Genomic DNA, 19267 nt, shown 5'->3' with positions numbered 1-19267 from the left:
GGTAGTGAAGGAATGGGTAGGGAACACTGCCATATTGAAAGAGAACACGGTTTCTGTAGGGCAAAAAGTTGCTTTCCCCTGAAGAAACAAAATAATTTAAATGTGCAAAGCTCAACACCATTCTATTTACATACGTGAAATAATACATATCAGCACAATTAAGTACAAATACATTTCAGAAATAGTGTAGTCAAAGAAAACTAAGTAGGTCTTAGATTTCTTTGTGATTTCCCAGTGGAAATAACATAAATGTTAAAACTTTGCTCCACAAAAAGGTGTAATCCATGGAAAAAATCTCTTATTTAAACAGTTTACACCGTGAACTTTTTAAACCTGGCTGGACAAGATTTTGAACACGATACCAGTTTCTTAAATAAACTGCATAACACAAATAATGGCACAGATCTCCATGTATAAAAGTTTTTTTGCATCAGTAAAATTTAAAGGACAACATACTTACCAGTTGCCAGGATATACTGCCCGTCGTTTGAAACCTTAAGATTTGTACTAACTGTGGGCATGTCAAAGTCCTGGATAAGTTCAATTCTTCTCCTAACATCTGCAAGAAAAACAACATAAAATAGTTATTTATCCGATGAAGTGCTGTAAAACAGAGACACAAGACTTAGTTAGACCTAAACAATAATTCTCTATTTCAACCCTACATGGCCCATGCTTGATTAAAATTAAATCTCAGCTTCAAAATTCACAAAAATGCCTGGGCTTTGAATGTCCAGATTTGTTTTGAACACCGTAGTTGCGATAAGTCATGTGTGTATTGGTGCACAGATATCCCTCAATTTCATTAAGGTTCCTAAGAAAAAAGTATACTTTTTCAGAAAAGTGCCTAGACAGATTTCAGCCGATCAAGCAGGCCGAAGGCTTTCATGCAGCCTAAAGGTAAATCTAGACAGACTGATCATTTGACATTAATCTACTGTTCTCTACTTTGACAGAAACAGACAAAAGAAGATGCAATATGGCAGAGATTTTTATTGGCTTACAGGTAGCTTTTAAAATAAATACACTCAAGAGTGCTTCTTGACTGGGTATCAATACACCTACCAAACTGAGAGCACACGTCAAAAACCTAACCTTACCTTACATCCCACACATTCTATTTTTTACCCTACTTCTTTAGCCAGTAACAGCCAGAGGTGTGTGCCAAAATTAAGTGTAGTGTGAAATACACGGTCATAGTTTTAAGCACCTCTGAAGATTTACAGTCTTCCAGAAGCATACAGGACAGGGCAGATCAAATTAATAAGAGTTTAGATAAAAGCTATTATCAATGGACAGTATGTTGGCTTCAAATATGTCACTATTCATAAAAGCAATCACTGAACTCCTTCACAGATTTGTATTTTTAAATAAAGGGAGAGGGATGTAAATTCAAAACAGACTGACATAACATTTCTAAACTTAAAAACGTAAGAGAACAGGGATATAGTGGTCATATGGCATGAATCTCCTGTAATTCAAGCAACAAGACTGCAAAAGAAAACCTTTGTGAAAATCTACGTCAATCCTAATTGAAGATCTTGGTGTATCTATCACCAATATGTGTAGCTTAGTCAACTTTAAGGTTATCTTCTTTTGTTGCTATCCACATCACAACATGCCTTGCTCAGATAAAAATTCCATCCACTCCCAGAAATAAATTTTCAAATAAAGTCCTCACATTTACTCAACAATTACCTCTCTAGCAATCCAATTTTGAATAGAAATCCTACAAACCTATAACAACTCTCCCACACTATACACGCACACACATCTTAATTCACTCTACTTTCGTTCCCTTTACATCTTCTGCAGAAACTTCATGTAAACCAAATAGACAACCACCCAACTGTCTCAACAAAAAGGAAATATGCCTCACTGCAGGATCAGATGAGTAGTTTAGGGTACCGGTGCTTCTGCACATCAAAGAGCTACACTGTAGTTATGTTATGTTATGTTAGGTGCCATTTGTAAAGCGCACTAACGCCGAAGCTTCCTGGCGCTGCTAGACAGGGAAGGAGAAAAAGGAATACAGAACAACCTAACATAGGGGTGGGAAGAGATGGGTCTTTAAGAGTTTTCTGAATGAAAGAAGAGAGAGGGAAGATTTGATAGACAGAGGGAGGGAGTTCCAAAAAGTGGGGGCCAAATGAGAGAAGCGGCGACCACCAAATTTCTTGGTTTTGTTTTTAGGAATAATTAGTAGGTCATTGCGGGCAGAACGAAGATTGCGTGTGGGGCGGTAGGGTCGGATGAGGGAGTTGAGAAACCCTGGACTGGGGCAGTGAAGACATTTAAAGGTGAGACATGCCACCTTAAAGGCGACCCTTTGATTCATTGGGAGCCAATGGAGGCTGTGAAGCAGGGGTTTAGCGGATTGCCATCTAGGTAATCCGTGAATCAAGCGGGCTGCCTGATTTTGTACAACCTGAAGGCGGTTAAGCAGATAGAGTGGGAGACCGTGGTAAATAGAGTTGGAAAAATCAAGACGAGAGAGTACAAGTGAGGTGACAGATTGAGTGAGTGCCGCAGAGGGAAGAAGGTGACGGACTTTACGAATCCTCCGAAGTTGGAACATGCATGATGAAATTACCGCTCCAACTTGGGCTTTGAGGGAAAGTTCAACGTCGATAATTACACCCAGACTTTTTATTGTTTTAGCTGGGGTAGGAGGGGAACCAAGCTCCGGCGGACAGAACTGAGGGCCCCAATGGGTGTGGCTTAGACCGGGGAGAAGGAGCTCAGTTTTTCCTGGGTTCAATTTTAATTGATTCTGGTCCATCCAGAGTTGTATGTGAATCATGACTGCGTGGAACGTATTGATAGCTAGTGGGGAATTAAGTGAGAAAACGAGCTGCAAATCATCAGCATAATTGAAGATTGTGATGTCCCATTTGAGGAGGGATTGAATCAGTGGCCGGAGATACAAATTAAATAGAAGCGGAGAGAGGGAGGAGCCCTGGGGGACTCCACAAGGCGTAGAAGATTTTTTGGCCGTATAAGGGCCCAGGCGAACTGCCTGTGTTCTTCCAGTAAGGAAGGATCTGACCCATTCGAGAGCAGGGCCTCGGATGCCAGCCTGCTCGACACGGTGGAGAAGGATGTTATGGTCCACCGTGTAGAACGCGGCGGACAGATCCAGAAGGACGAGGGCTTGGGGATTCCCGACATCAGCGTTGCTCCTGAGAGTATCAAGAACCGCCAGAATGACCGCCTCGGTCGAGTGGGCAGGTCGGAAGCCCGCCTGGTTAGGCTTGAGGTACTGGGAAGTTTCAACAAAGTTTGATAGGCAGCGGGTGACATGGGCCTCCAAGATTTTAGAGAAATAGGGAAGGAGGGAGATGGGACGATAGTTCGATGGCTCGGCAGGGTCAGCACCCGGCTTCTTAAGAAGGGGCACTAAGATGGCCTCCTTAAAAGAGGTGGGGACACTGCCACTGGTGAGTGATCTATTGAGTAAGTGTAAGATGCTATCTGGCAGATTAAGGCAGATGCTACGCAGAACATAGGGAGGGCAGCAATCATTAGGGGAGCCCGATTTCACACGGGTGGCAAGTTCCGCTAAGGAGGTCGTGTCTAAGACAGGAAAGGAAGTGAAGGTCAAGGTGTTATTGAGGGAAGGGTCCAGAGGAGGAAGCTGGGCGGGGGGAGGGATAGATTTTTTAATTTTGATGACTTTTTCCAAAAAAAAGGAGTTCAAAGTATCACAGGTGGCCTGAGTAGGGGTATGAGCTGGAAGAGATCTTTCATCAGTGGTTAGCTCGTTTAGAACTCTGAACCCTTCCTTGGATTTATTTGTAGCTGAAGCAATCCTATTGGAGAAGTGTTCCATTTTTGCTGACCTAATAGCAGATTTATAGTTATTACGTGTGGCCAGGTAGGCCTGTCTGGCTGAGTCAGAATAGTCGCGCCTCCAAGTGCGTTCTGACTGGCGAGTTTTTAATTTCAGAGTCTTAAGGTCGTCGGAGAACCACATGTGAGAGTACCGATGCCTGGTACAAGGGAAAGTGACCAGGGGGGCGAACTGGTCGCTGGCGGACTCCAGCCAGGAACCTATTTCCTGTTCCAGATGATCGATGTCGCTGGAAGGGTGAGGATCGGGACAAGTTTCGATAAGGGCGGAAAGAAAGCCCTGGGCATCATAGGTGTTCCATTTTCGTGACTGTCCCCCGGCCATTAGGGGAGTGAAAGTCTGGCCGGTGACTGTGATGGTAGTATCCACCAAGTGGTGGTCAGACCAGGTACAAGGGAGAATAGCTGGTGAAGACAGGGCCAGATTACAAGACCAAATCTGGTCTAAAATATGGCCCTTGATATGGGTAGGATGAGAGACATGCTGAGTGAGGTTCAGGTTCGCAAGAGTCTCAAAGAGCTCAGTGGCGTGAGGGCCAGCATTGGGGTTGTTAAACCAATAATTTAGGTCACCGAAAATGGCGAAGTCAGAGTGCACTGTTAATAACGCGGATAGTTGTTCACTCAGGATGAAGGGGAAGGAGGGCATGGAGTGGGGAGGTCGGTATAATAGGAGAAAGGTGAGGGTGCCAGTGTCGGTAGTAGTATTCAGCATGATGTAGCCACTCACTATATTCAGCTGAAAACCACCTAGCCAATGGGTATAAAAACAAGTATTTACAATGCAACGGTCTCGGCATTGTTAAAGTTAGAGCTATTGGCATTGCTCATGACATTATTTTTGTTTATGTTTTTGTTTTTAAAACATTTAAAGAAACGGCATTGTTATCCCACACACACAGAGCCACCCACACACACAGAGCCACTCACATAGAGCAACCCACACACTGCCCCCTGGCGCCATGCTTTGAGCCACAAGAAACATCCCTCGCGCGGCCTGCGCCACCCGCTCCCCCCAAAAAACCTAAACCAGCGGGGGAGCACGCCTTACAAGGGGCTGTTGGAGACAACACTCACAAACCAGATGTCACACAGCAGGAAGAAGAAACTGACGCCACCGTGCCACACCCCAGTTCACACACAGGTTAGTACTTCACGTCAGAGCTCTCGCGTCATGTGAAGGTGACGTAGCCCTTCACCACCCTGGTTACAATTAGTGAAATACAACAACACACAGTGAAAATGTACTCTTAGGCGCCATAGATATTTCTGGACAGAACCACAGAGGTCTGCTAATGGCCGGGAGGATGAGAGGCAGAGGCGCCACTACTGCGATTCGAACCAGCTCGGGCTTGGTGTACCTACACGTTCGTTGCTCAGCGACGACACATTAGATATATATGGCTTTTTCCCCTTGACTTTACGAACAGCACTCGCAACCCTAGTACACCTATCCAATCATCACTCTTCTGCCCGACCCCTAGCTACCTCCCCCCCCCCAACACACACACACACACACACACACTCTCACAAAACAGTACTGGTACACTCACGAAATAAAACACCAGTCTCCGGCCGTATTACACTACACTTCCCTTGTAGTAAGAAAACACCACAGCACAGCGCTGCAGACCACTTCAAATAGAGCAGCGCTACATAACTTTGTGTACTGTACATATTCCCTGAATACTGGATTTACCCATAGAACTGCACCACGCGGCACTCTCTGGAGGAAAGCCATGCCACAGGGTATCACAAGACAGTGCGTACACACAGGCATGTACTGCACAGCCAGGGGCATACCACAAGCCCCTGCAGCGGCGGAAGGGTGGGGTGCCTCCAGGGGACCCCCTTTCAGCCCAAGATGAATGAATATCTGTCAGTTATGGGAGACTCGGTGGCCCCTCGTCACATTCTGCAGGGGGCGTCATTTTATACTACTCGACTGTGCGTAGCACTGCGCTGATGACAGTAGGAACCACCACGTGTCACGGAAACCTCAACTCTTTGAAACGTCACCCTCGAATGCGCTGCGATGCCACACAAATGGCCGATTGTGCGCTATTTGTGCCAAATAAGAATAGTGCCTTCTGCACTCTGCCGACTGTGCTAAAAGGCCTCGTAGTGCAACTCCAAATTGCTCACGTTTTTTTCACCACGTGAATTGAAAAAAATGAACACACACAGATATAACCAAAAATCACACTTACACTGCGTAAAATGTCCATTCTGTTAAGTCTAAAATGTGCAAATTAGCAGACCGTAGCAAGGGGGGCACGCGTCTTTTTTTTACATGCAAGCAAAATAAAACAGAACAATCAAGGTTAAGCATGCCCTATAGACCTAGGTGCCACTGCGCCTGCTGCAGATCGATACGCCCCTGTAAAGTAGGCATCCACGCTTTACTTTCTCGATCCCGCCAGAATTCAATGGTGGTGAAACCGACCTGCCTGAGGTCACACGGCAGGTTAGGGGAAAATGTTTCATAGTTATAACAGATGATGCTAGCATGGCACGTCGTCTGGAAATGGGAACATATCATTGACTTACCTCTGGAAAGCGGTTGCTCCCCCTCCTGGCGGTGTTACTCCCGGGGTCTTTCACCGGCACCCCTCGTTCTGGCGGGGGGAGAGTGGTGAGCAGGGAGAGGAGGCAGAGGCCAAGCAGAGCCTTTTCGCCGACCAGAGACATGCCCTGTGAGCAGACAGACAGCCCCGAGGAAGGTCCTGCTGGTAACCGGAGCGAGGGAAGCAATCCGACCTGCAGACACAACTTGCAAGTCAGTAGAAGGAGGTCCAAGTATGGAGGTTTCTATCTACCTCACTGCCCCGCAAACCTGTATCTTCTTGGTGAGGGAACGGAATTTCATATACAACTGCGTTTATTTGTACTTTCAGCTTACTCGCTGTAGTACTGGCAGGTCCATTGGAGGCGAGAGAAGGAGCAGTGGCTAATTTTTGCTCGAAGGTTAGTGGGTTAATGGTTATCGTAATCAAATAAAAAACAAATAACTACTAGTGCTCTAGAAGGCAAGATATGTATTTAAAGAGTCTGTTATCTTTGAACTTTTTAAAAACCACAACGCTGGGACTTGAGAGGGAGGAAAAGTAAACGAAGCCTCATCCACTGAAAGAACAGAGCTTGTCAAAATATTTCCAGATGGAACAGACAGATTGCAGATGGCTAATCTTTGTCAGAATCAAACTACTGCGCGTAAGTGGCTCAGTTCTGCATTCGTGTCGGATCCAATTTAGTTGTAATCTCTCTAGTCTATGCAGGGAATGTATTTTTATCAGTGTGGGTCATTTTCTTTCATTTAACAAATGTGTTTTCCAGTTGTGTTTGGAATTAGCAGGTATTTGTCAGTCCGGTTGCTTTGCATGCTGCAGTTTGAGAAAACACGCGCTCTTTGAGGCAGCAGAGAAACTAGAGCTGCTCAAAAATCAAATCTCACTTCGTGATCACAGCTTTGGCTTCAAGTCACTCTGAACTTTTCGCTCGGAATCTAAAGAGTTGAAGTGTCTTAAACTGAGTCCGTCGTCACTCCCTGATTCAGCTTGTTAGTTCTGCCCAAGAGACTGCAGCTTTTACCAAGCAGATCCTCGAGCACAGAGAAGCTTATCGTCTCCGGGCAGATTTGACATGCCTGAGGCCGGGAGAATCAAGGGGGAGCGGGAGGGGGTGCAATAGACTTTTAACAGATGCACGTCTTCATAAAGCGAACACGGGAGCCGACAGCAGGGGGAGAGGACAAGCACAACACTGCCTTTCTCCGAGGTGAAGCAGAATTGACTTGGAGAAACGCAGCGGCGGTTTCGGATTCGGGGGCGTGTTTTTCTTTTTCTCTCCTCTTGCCATTGGCTGGAGGAGAGAAAAACACGCCCAGCGAAAAGTATCGAAAAAAAACGCCCCCGAATCCGAAAAGGACGGGGCCTGTTTTGCGAGACGAACCTCTTCTCCAATGGCTGGCCAGCATTTAAGAGGCCAGCCAATGGAGAAGAGGAGAGAAGAGGGGCGGGTTCAAGCCCCTCTTCTCCAAGTCATTAAATCTCGCGAGCGAGACTGCGCAAGCGCAGCCTTCGCTAGCCGAGACCTAAAAATCACAACAGCCCCAGTACTGAACAAGCATTTGGAATGCAAAAGGGCTTGAATTTGAAAGAGTTTAAGCTATTGGCATTGTAAATGACCATGCCTTTTATTTATGTTTTAAAAAACAACACATAAATAAAAGGCATTGTCATTTGCAAATGCGAGATCTGTTGAATTGCAAATGCTTGTAAAAGCACCCCATGTTAATGGTGGCCACAAGCCTTTCTTTAGATGCGGCTCGTCTAAAGAAAGGTGCTTTGCCGCTCGTCTAAAGAAAGGTGCTTTGCCGCCATTAAAGTGAAAGTGCGGTATGGGGCGTGTTGGACCTGGCTCTTTTGGCAGGGTCATCCTTAAGCTTTTTGCCTTCCTCCTATATTTTTTCTGACCTGTTGTTGGCTGTTTTATGACTCTGGGCACCTTACCACTGCTGATCAGTGCTAAGGTGCATATGTTCTCCCTATGGTAAAATGTTGACATTGATTGGATTCCATGATTGGCTTATTTGGTTTATTATCAGCCCCTAGTAAAGTGCACCAGGGGTGCCAGGGCTTGTAAATACAAATGCTGCTGGTGGGCTTGCAGCACTGGTTGTGCCACCCACAGAAGCGGCCTAGTAAAATGTGTCTAAGGTCTGCCACTGCAGAACCTGCGTGCAGTCTGGTACTGTCGCGCTGACTGCGCAAGTGCCCCCACTTGCCAGTCCCTAAACCTTCCCTTAACTACATATTAGTCACCCCTCTGGTAGGCCCAAGGGCAGGGTGCATTGTAGGCATAAGGTAGGACATGCCCTGATGTGTGTGGCATGTCTTAATAGTGAATTACAGCCATTTTCGTTTTTCACTATTAAAGGCTACCTGCTCTCCATAGGCCAGAATGGGCTGCTGGAATTACTACACGCTGTAATCCCAGTGGACTCATAGAGCATGGTAGAAAGTCATATTTAGTATGCCTGAACTCAGAATAATAAAATACTCCTTTTAGTAAAGTTTATTTTAATATCCTGCGTTTGTAAATACTACTTTTAGAAAGTTAGTATTTACTGACCTGGCCATTTCAGTCCGCCTCTGCGCTGTGTGTGTGTGTGTTCTGCCTAGTAACAGGGAAGGAGCAGGGCTGGGGAATTCCAGGAGACAGGCTGGCTGCCAGGTGGTGGGTAGAGAGATTACACCAGGGTGGGTGGGAGGAGTACACCTTTGACTCTGAATAGACCTGTGCTCTGCCAGCACAAAGCCGGCTACGCCACCTGTGGAGCGGCTGATGTCTCTGCCCTGCTGCTGAAAGGAAAGAGCAGAGTCACCACAACAAAGTGCTCCAAAACTGGACTGAGCCAGGCCCAGGCCCCCTGGCGACAAAGAACAAAAGAATTGTGCTTTAAAAGAAGGAGCCCTGCTCCCAAGAAATCAGATCGTGTTTGCGCCAAGAAGAAACCCTGCCTGAAGGAGAAGGACCTGGAGAAGCTGAAGGAGGAGTACGGTCTCTCTGCCTGAGAGACTGGCCTGCAGTGGGTGCCTGTCTGCTGGAAGGAGAGGAAAAGACTTAAGAAAAGGACTTTTGATCAACTTGTGCTTGAAACAATCTCCAAGGGCTTGCTAGTGAACATGCCCCCTGATCTGCGCCCCAGGAACAGTGGGCGCTACCTTTCAGAAGAGGAGAAGTGGCTGGAAGCGATACCGTGACGCTGACTCCCAGAGAACCTGTGTGCCTCTCCCCCTTTCCCAGCACCGCGACATCTGCCACCTGGGGCTACCACGAGCACCGCGAGGACCTGTCTACCTGGTCCCAGCACCGCAAGTACCTGCCCCTCCGAGCCGTAGCTCGCACCGTAAAGAAAGGAACCTGAGCGTCTGCGCACCGAGCCTTGGCAACCCCGCGCCGCAGAGATCGCCGCAAGGACCTGCGACATACTGGTGATCTACTGAGAAGCTGACAGCGCGACGCACTGAAGAAGATTGCCCCCGAGCTGCCCCTCCTGCTTCTGCCGGTGATTGTGTGGCCGAGACCGCCCTGAGACCCCACGAAGCACCGCCGCCCACTGGAGAAGAGGGACGACACTGCGACGTGGGACGCTCCTGCAAGGACCCCTGCAGCTGCTGCAATCATCTTGACCCAAGAACTGAGGTAGTGTGTGTGAACGCGCTGAAGTACGACCCGTCCGCTGCCTTGTTCGGGCAGTACTAGCGCTGTGGACCTGATAAGCTACGAACACGTATGTTGTGAACTTGTGTACGTCTCAAAATCAATGGTTCGCATCGTCCCCACCAAGGTACGGCCCGTCCCGCTCTAAATACATTGCCGGTGCTCACCCGAGAAGCGTGATCTTTGGCAAGAGGCGTACCGGACGTGTACGACGCGTACCAATGAAGGTACGGTCCGTACGGTTCACGTCCCGAGTACGCGTGCTCACGCGAGAAGCGCGAGCTTTGGCAAGTGACGTCCAAAACCTCGTACGAAGCGTACGCAAGGCGCTACGAAGCGCACAGAACCCCTAGGAAGCCGATTTTAAGTACAATTTTGCCATTTTAAGAACTGTGGACTGCCTGAAAGCAATTACAAGTATCTGGAACATTATTTAAAACAAGAGAACTGTATTTTGACAACCTGCCTAAATAAATATTTTATATAAAGAACTTTATTTTCATATAAATACAGCCTTGTGTCTTTGTGTGGTGGTGTGGTGATTATCGTGTGGGATACCTTGAATGCTTAACCTAATGCCCTCTGGAATCTAGCCTGACTGCACGGGCTACGTTACCTAGAGGGTGAGCAGGGGTTATTTTTAAAGAGGTAATTGTAACGCCCTGAACGTCTCGGGATCGTTTAACAGACACGATAATGAGGACGCAACCACTTGTGAAGGGTTAGTTATTTTAATGAAGGCAAAAATAACACAAAGAAGAAACAAAAGTTATAGTCACTGGAATCCTCCAGGTTAAGTACGTTACCAGCCCACAGCACGGGTGGTCCTAACCGTCCTCTGCATATACGCCGGTCCCGGCGTATGCCAACAGAGGGCAGAAATGAAATGGCCGACAATACCAATCGGTAGGCTGTGAGGGGCACGAAGAGTGTTGGGGAGAATCGAGGAGTCAGGGAAACACCCAGCCGGGGTCTCTACCTGAAGGGAGCAGCCGCTCAACCTCTTCCTCAGACTGCACCGGGACGCGGAGTCACCTCCTGGTGATGCGTCACCGATACCCCAATCAAAACCAAGAAGACGGAACCGAGAGCAGCCGCTCGATCGATCCTGTGGACTTCCGAGTCTGTAACGCGGCAAACACCTCCTGGTGTGCGTTACAGCTGGCAGTCCCTGTATCTCTGGTCGGGCTGGGAGTTACGACTCCAACCAGCAAAAGCGCCACTGCGCTTTGACTCAGCCGAGTCAAAAAGCGAAGCTCAATGGTTGACCGGTAGAGCTTCCGGGTCCTTCACAGGTGACGATGGGGCAAGACACGGCCCAGGGAGTAACGACTCGACCTACCTCCGTTCTTGCCTTACTGGAGCTCCACTCCGGAACACTGCTCTTCACGAAGCAGGTACGTCGGTGTAAACACAATATCCGACAACGTTGTACCTCCCGGTTCCTCCCTTTATAGGGCGTGTTTTCCTTGAGTTATGTAACAGCTCTCCTGTTTACATAAGGGCGTGTTTTCCTTGAGTTATGTAACAGCTCTCCTGTTTACATAAGGGCGTGCTTTCCTTGAGTTATGTAACAGCTCTCCTGTTTACATAAGGGCGTGTTTTCCTTGAGTTATGTAACAGCTCTCCTGTTTACATAACCTCTCAACCGCTAAGCATCCTGGGAGATGTAGTCCGTTTTCGCTGGTTACCGTTTTCCTCCCCTCGCATGACAGGAATTCTGGACAGTAATCCTACGCCCTGACTTAGATGAAAAGGGTCCCTGCTTGTCGCAAGTGCATACCTGCGCCAACCAGAGACCCCGGATTCTAACATTGGTGGCAGCGGTGGGATTTACGTTCTTGGTGTCTGCACAGTGATTACTAACCATTGCACAATGAGGACAGTCCAGTAGCTTGAGCCACAGAACTTTTAAAATTTTAACTTCGCTTGCCAAGAAAGAAGATCCCTTGTGTTTGGAGGCATGCCTGGCCCAAACAGCATTGAGAAATCAATCTCTGAAACCTCTGAAATCCTAGGAATGGAATGGGAGGCGTCAAAACTGGACAGCTACAAGAGAACTGAACTCAAGTACTTCTGCAGGAAGCTCAAGGTTCCACATGCAGGATGCAAGAACAAATCAGATCTCTACAAGGCGCTGAAAGCCTGGATTGAATCAAGGGGTGCAACTAAGGAAGTTACACCATTGAAACCAGTGGAAAGCATTCGCAGTTTTGGCAGAGGCCTGTCGCCAGAGGAGCTGGCAGACAGACAGGCCACCAGGGATCACGAATTGAAGTTGGCAGAGCTGGAAGTAAAAAGCCAATTGGAGCTAGAAAGCAAGAAGCTGGCTCTGGAAGAAAAGAAAATGCAAATGGAGCATGACTTTATAATGAGGAAATATGATATGGAGCTGGAGAGGCTTGAGGCCATGAGTGTCTCAGCCCAGCAACAAGAAAGGTGCGTAGCTCAGAGATTGAGCTTTTCTGAGTGGGAGGAGGAATCCAGCTCAGATGGTGGCAGCCATATTGAATTTTATAATGCTGAGAGAGTAGTACGCACACCCAGAGATGTGGCGCCTGACTTGAAGGAGGGGGTTAACATACGCCAGAAGGTTCAAGGGCATGAGGTAGCTCCAGTAGTGCGCAGTATCCCTGAAGGGAATAGGGTAACTGGCGCAGGGGTTCATGGTCCTAGTGGCGGGAGGGACACTCTACTGACTCTAGCTGAGAGGTGCAGGGAGAGGGGTTCCCCCAAAATTGAAGTCCTGGTGGGTGAGTGTGAAAACCGTCCAGAAGAGTGTGAGTTGTGTGACAGGGACAGTCAGATACTGTCTTGCCAATCTCAGGAGAGTGGTGTGGAGTATGTGTGTGAGGCACTGGATGGTAAGGTGAAGGATAGTTTGGTTAACCCTGCTAGGGGGCTGTGTGATCCAATTATGGGAGAGCATATTGTAAGTCCCTGTTTTCCAGAGCTATGCCAACATCTGTGTGAGGGTGAGTTCTCTGACCGCAGAGAGCTCACATTGGAGACAGACCTTTTGGTGGAGTCCAGAGGGTCTGGAAAGGCATTGAGGAGTGATCCCGAGAGGAGTGGTTCAGGAATCTTCAAACCCAGTGTGGTGGGAGTGGCTCAGAGTAGCCCAGCTAGGTCCTGTAGTAGTGAGAGGGGTGTAGGGCCTCACGTCCTGTCTTTAAGGGGAAGGAGTGAGAATGGGTTATGTCCCGGTAGTGCCCAACCTCAGTCTCAGAGCCTGGATGGTTCTTTAAGGGAACACCAGGTGGGGAGCCTAGTCTGTCCTGAGGGGCTGCCCGTTGTGCGGGATCCCCTAGTGTCTGGTGAACGGGGAGTGTCTGTAAGCAGGCCTCCCTCAGTTCTGGTGTCTGGCAGTACCGCTCCAGTTGGGAGGGTGCAGAAGTCCAGATTGAGGGGTGAGAGGGGGAAAGAGTCCCCAGTGGAAAAACCAGTGGGTCAGGGGCCAGCCAGGAGGGCTGCGTCACCAGTGAATGACCATGGTGACACCACTTCTGTCCTGGGGGATCTTCAGGCACTGTCAGATGGACAGGGGTCGGGAGATCATCGCCAGGCAGACTGTCACACGACACATGAGTTATGTGTCACCCTCAGGGGGGGGGGTATACGTGCTCCCCGGGAAGTCCTGGTGCACCAGGCGAGCGTTCAACCGCATGGGTTGGTCCCAGGGTTGGGAAGCCAGGTTCAGGTGTTATCTGAACTGGAGGGTGGTACGACTGTAATCAGTGTCCTGACCCAGGTTGCTTCTAGGGGTACCACTCCAGTTGGGAGTGTGCAGTACTCTGGAAGGGGGTGCAGAGGGAGGGAGTCCTCGCCTCTGACCCCGGTGCAGCCTGAGGGTTTAGAACCTAGGCTGGAGTGCCAGGTTCAGGTGTTGTCTGACCTGGAGGGAGGGACATCTGTAATCAGTGTCCCTACCAGTCTGTCTTTTTGGTGTACTAGTCCAGGTGGGAGGGTACAGCCATCTGGAAGGGGGTGCAGAGGGAGGGAGTCCTCGCCTCTGACCCCGGCTCAACTGAAGGGTTTAGACCCTAGGTTGGAGGGCCAGGTTCAGGGTGTTTCCCCCTGACCTGGACGCCCAGTTGCAGGATAGAACCACTGAACTGGTGGGCGAATTGCACAGGACACCTGCCCCAGGTGCCCTGGTAATTCTGGAAGGGGGTACCACTCCAGGTGGGAGGGTACAAAGCCCCAAGGAGGAGGACCGGGTGTGGGAGAGGCCACCCCAGTCTTTGGTCCAGCCGCCGGATACAGTCATGGGGCTGGTGGGTCAGTGCCAGGATGTCATACCTGACCTGACAGGAGGGAGAATGGACAAAGGGTGCCAAGCACCTGGGGCTACCGCCCCCCGCTCCCTGGTGCCACAGAGGTTTGAGAGCCCTGAGAGGCATACGGCCTGGGTCTCATCCCTGACTACTGTCAGTGGCCACTGTAGCATTTTGCTGTCTGTCTGTTGGGACACACCTGTGGGCCAGTTAAGGTTAGGTGCTGCACAGGTGGTGTCCACAGGTGAGGAGAAGGGTTCCCCATGGATTGCCCCCGAGCTGCCCCTCCTGCTTCTGCCGGTGATTGTGTGGCCGAGACCGTCCTGAGCCCCCCACGAAGCACCGCCGCCCACTGGAGAAGAGGGACGACACCGCGACGTGGGACGCTCCTGCAAGGACCCCTGAAGCTGCTGCAATCATCTTGACCCAAGAACTGAGGTACTGTGTGTGAACGCGCTGAAGTACGACCCGTCCGCTGCCTTGTTCGGACCGTACTAGCGCTGTGGACCTGATACGCTACGAACGCGTATGTTGTGAACTTGTGTACGTTTCAAAATCAATGGTTCGCATCGTCCCCGCGAAGGTACGGCCCGTCCCGCTCTAAATACATTGCCGGTGCTCACCCGAGAAGCGTGATCTTTGGCAAGAGGCTTACCGGACGTGTACGATGCGTACCAACGAAGGTACGGTCCGTACGGTTCACGTCCCGAGTACGTGTGCTCACGCGAGAAGCGTGAGCTTTGGCAAGTGACGTCCAAAACCTCGTACGAAGCGTACGCAAGGCGCTACGAAGCGCACAGAACCCCTAAGAAGCCTATTTTAAGTACAATTTTGCCATTTTAAGAACTGTGGACTGCCTGAAAGCAATTACAAGTAACTGGAACATTATTTAAAACAAGAGAACTGTATTTTGACAACCTGCCTAAAGAAATCTTTTATATAAAGAACTTTATTTTCATATAAATACAGCCTTGTGTCTTTGTGTGGTGGGGTGGTGATTATTGTGTGGGATACCTTGAATGCTTAACCTAATGCCCTCTGGAATCTAGCCTGACTGCTCGCGCCACGTTACCTAGAGGGTGAGCAGGGGTTATTTTTAAAGAGGTAATCCTACGCCCTGACTTAGATGAAAAGGGTCCCTGCTTGAATCCCACCGCTCTTGTTGGTCTGAATACTGCTGAGAGAGAAGCGGAGGTCGCAGCTCCGAGACGTGGATGCATACGGTACACATAGTGTTGACCGATAGTTAGGGGGGGGGGGGGAGTTTGATTGTTCGACACCTTTACGCCTGTTGAGGCACCATGACTGTGCTGTATAGTTGTTTTAAGAGAAATTGAGACCTGCAAGATCCTTCTTTAAAACTTGGTACAATTGCACCCATTAACGCCGCCGTACCCCCGGGTTGACGGCACAGGGCTGTGTAATTTAGCAACATATAAAAGTATATCCTCCGCGGCCGGCCCGCAGGGTTGTAGGCTGTCAGCTGTGTACTTGTATCTCTGAATAAAGGTCTTTAAAAAAAAAAAAAAAAAAAAGAAAAGGGTCCCTGCTTGTCGCAAGTGCATACCTGCGCCAACCAGAGACCCCGGATTCTAACAGGGCGCTTTTACAATAAAAAGTATTTCTTTGTGAAGTTGGCCCAATAGAAATTTAAAAGCGGGCACCGTGCTGAAACCGCAGATTGGCGCCCGGAGGCAAAGCGGCAACCCGTTATAATGAGGAAATCCAGTCACTGATTGTCCATCACAAGATTACATTTATTCCTTGAGAGAATGAGACCCCACACCGCAGTCCTGCCAGGCACAACTCCAACTGCCTGCCTCACATCACATTCACATTCCAAGGATGACATCATAGCACATTGTGCGTCATAGGAAACAGTGCAGCCTCAGAGTGTCCAAGGCTGCCTAAGCGCATTATAACACATCTCCTTATCTTGGGAAGTAAAAAAAACTTGGATAACAGCAACACCCTCCCTAACAGACATGCCGACCCAAGGTGGGGAAAGAAGACCACGGAACAGAGGCACACGAACCATACAGTGGAGAGGTTAAACTACAGGACACGAAACTTCACACACAAGGGGAACCACAAACCACTTGGAATAGCAAAAAAATTAACCGCATATATAGTCTCCCAAATAGCCCGGAGGCTTCCTCACTCTCATCTCCCTCTTGGCTTGGGGAATGATCATAACACCACTGCCCTGAGGATCCACCCATTTGTGAGGTGCAACAGTGGCACCGTCTAGTGGGCCCATTACCCCATTCCCATAATCTCCTCCTGAAACACAGAGACACCAACTCACTTGCAAAATCACAATCTTTAATGAACAACCAAGGAGAACACAAGCCTGATGCCTCTCCTTCACTACCAGGACACTCAAACACCTCTCCTCGTCTCTGGTACAAAGCTACCCTCCTGAGGATCCAGGTTTGACCATTTTCCAGTTTAACCCAATTTCCACCCACAGCTTGTACTTTATATGGGCCACGAAACTTGGTTAAATCCTTTACACCACCACCAGGTTTGAATATGACCCAATCCCCAGCCACACTGAAATGTTTTTCCACAGGCTTACCTGAACACACTCGACCTCTCGTTACCTTGTACCTCATCCATGACGGAACCAACTTGGTCTCGGGACACCTGAAAGGCATCCTCTCCAAGGGGCTTTTCCCTGAATTAGTATTAACAGCAGTGTGATATGCCCAGAGCATGTCATTCACAGCCCCCTCAATGGGTCTATAAGTGCTATTATTAAAAGAAATTTTTCCCCCCGTGAATATCCAGCTCCAGTGATTTACTTTTTTAATTTTCATCTAAGGGAACCTTCCCTTCCGGAAGTTCCTGTAACAGCCCTGAGGGGTTACTATCATCCTTTGGTTACCCGAAAGAATCTTACTGCCAGGTACCCTATGGCACCATATGTGAGAACGCCTACTTTTTGGTGATGGGTCACTATGTGTTTCACGTATTTTTTCCATGTTTTCATCACGTGGATTGGGTGTCACCTTTATTTTCTATGATCTTTCTCGCACTATTTATTTTTAAGTAATTCTTTCCGCCTCAGATGTTTTACATTATTCTGTTGAACTGTATGGTATTGAGAACTATGCATGGTATATCAATCCTTAATTATATCATTTCAAATGTTTAATTACCTCCATATCTCTCTTTGTTTTTGCTTCCTGTATTGCATATTTACAGCGCACTCTATTCCAAGTGTTTGCACATCATGTCTATCATTTCCATTGGCCTCGTCCCTCCTGGCAGATCTGAATTGAGAAACCAATTTGTTGGATATTGAATTGCTGATCTTGTACGTAATAACTTTGTATATCTTGAAATTGCTCATACTTTGTTTATGATTATAGGTTTGTCTGTTCCGCACTATTGGCCCATCCTCGCCCTGATGAAGGTGTAGCCCCAGCTGGGGCCCAACACCGAAACGCGCGTCGTTGTTGTTTAAGGCTACTGGGTAGCTGAAACCCCATTACCCATATATTTTGGATGCCAACTGCCTTTGTGTTATCATAATTAATATGTGGCAGACTCATCATATTGATGCCCTTTTTATCTTATGAATATATTTGTGTGTTCTGATATATTAGATGATGGTGTGGAGTGTATGACAGTATGATAGTTGTTTTTGAATGAGATGTGTGGGACAGAACCTTGATATCTTTTCAAATTGTGGAATGATGCATTGTAAGACATATTTGTATATACAACAGAATGGTGTTTAAAAATATAGAAAAATAAATTCAATCGATTTGTTTGATTAAATCGTACCTTGGTTGGAATTTTGTCTTTTTCTCAATTCTTGTGTCTATCTACCACGATGGTTTGTTATTATTATTAGGACCCTTGTTAGGGCCTTTTCTGAATTAATCCTGGCAGGTATCCTACTTGTTGGTTCTTCACAGCCCCCTCAACAGACAAGCCAGCACTGCATGCCAATTGAATTGTCCCTTTAACAGGTCTGTTGACCCTTTCCACCAAACCATTTCCAAGGGGATTATACAAAGACGAATAAGCATGCCCCCAATTTGTCCAAAAACAATTTCATCTCCTCAGACCTCAACTGTGTGCCATTATCTGTAATACCGAAGTTACTCCCTCCCTCCTAAACACATCAGTGAGGAAATCCACGGTTGAAGAAGTGGTGATATTCATCATGAATGCAATTTCCACCCACTAGGACATGGCATCCACAAGGACGGCTGCAAATTTATCTTGTTCAGGAAGAAATGATAATGGCCCAATAAAGTCCAAACATACTTTTCCCATACTTCCTTAGTGTCACATTCAACACCCACTCTCAAGCATTTTTCAGCAACCTTGCAAACACTACATCTCACAATCCATTCCTTAATCTCACCATCCATGAGTTGCAGGCAAAATCTTTCTCTGACCCTCTTAGTGGTCAATGTCTGGCCTAAGTGTCCCTCATATGCCAAGCCGATCAAGCGTGACCTAAGAGAAGTTGGCGGCACAAACTTTTCAGTCCTCATCAACAAGTGGTCATCGAGTTCAAACAACTCCTCAACCACCTTACAAAATGGTTTAGCAGCATGGGGAATAACACTCTCTCTCCTCACCGTCCCCTCCATTAACTTCAACACACACTGAAGCGTTAAATTCTGTTTCATGGCTCTCATCCATTTGTCTTTAGAAATGGAATTTCCTAACCCCTTAGTGACATCATCCACACTTGCTACAGCCTCTTCAGTAACAACCCCAGTCATCTCAGCAGTGCTGTCAGGCAACCTTGACTGGCAACCAGCTACCCTGTTCTTCCATCCTAGAACATATTCAACTCTACAGTCTTAAACCTGCAACCTAATTGCTAACCTCGCCAAACATCAGTAGCAATTCTTAGTCCCACCATGCCCTAACACTTTCAGTAA

At 48.0% G+C, this 19267-nt stretch overlaps 1 protein-coding gene across 1 annotated transcript in view; it reads right to left on the bottom strand.

Annotated features, from left to right (window-relative positions):
• The window catches only part of NOL10 (nucleolar protein 10), a 727799-nt gene that overhangs the window by 620103 nt on the left and 88429 nt on the right, over window positions 1–19267 (bottom strand). Inside the window, exon 3 of the mRNA XM_085610703.1 lies at window positions 461–559. Coding sequence (XP_085466829.1) covers window positions 461–559 — 99 coding nt within the window. The remainder of the gene's footprint in view (window positions 1–460; window positions 560–19267) is intronic.

The sequence above is a fragment of the Triturus cristatus genome, chromosome 6, assembly GCF_964204655.1.
Source record: "Triturus cristatus chromosome 6, aTriCri1.1, whole genome shotgun sequence".
Classification (NCBI taxonomy): Eukaryota; Metazoa; Chordata; class Amphibia; order Caudata; family Salamandridae; genus Triturus; species Triturus cristatus.
This window is presented reverse-complemented; position numbering and strand designations above follow the sequence as displayed.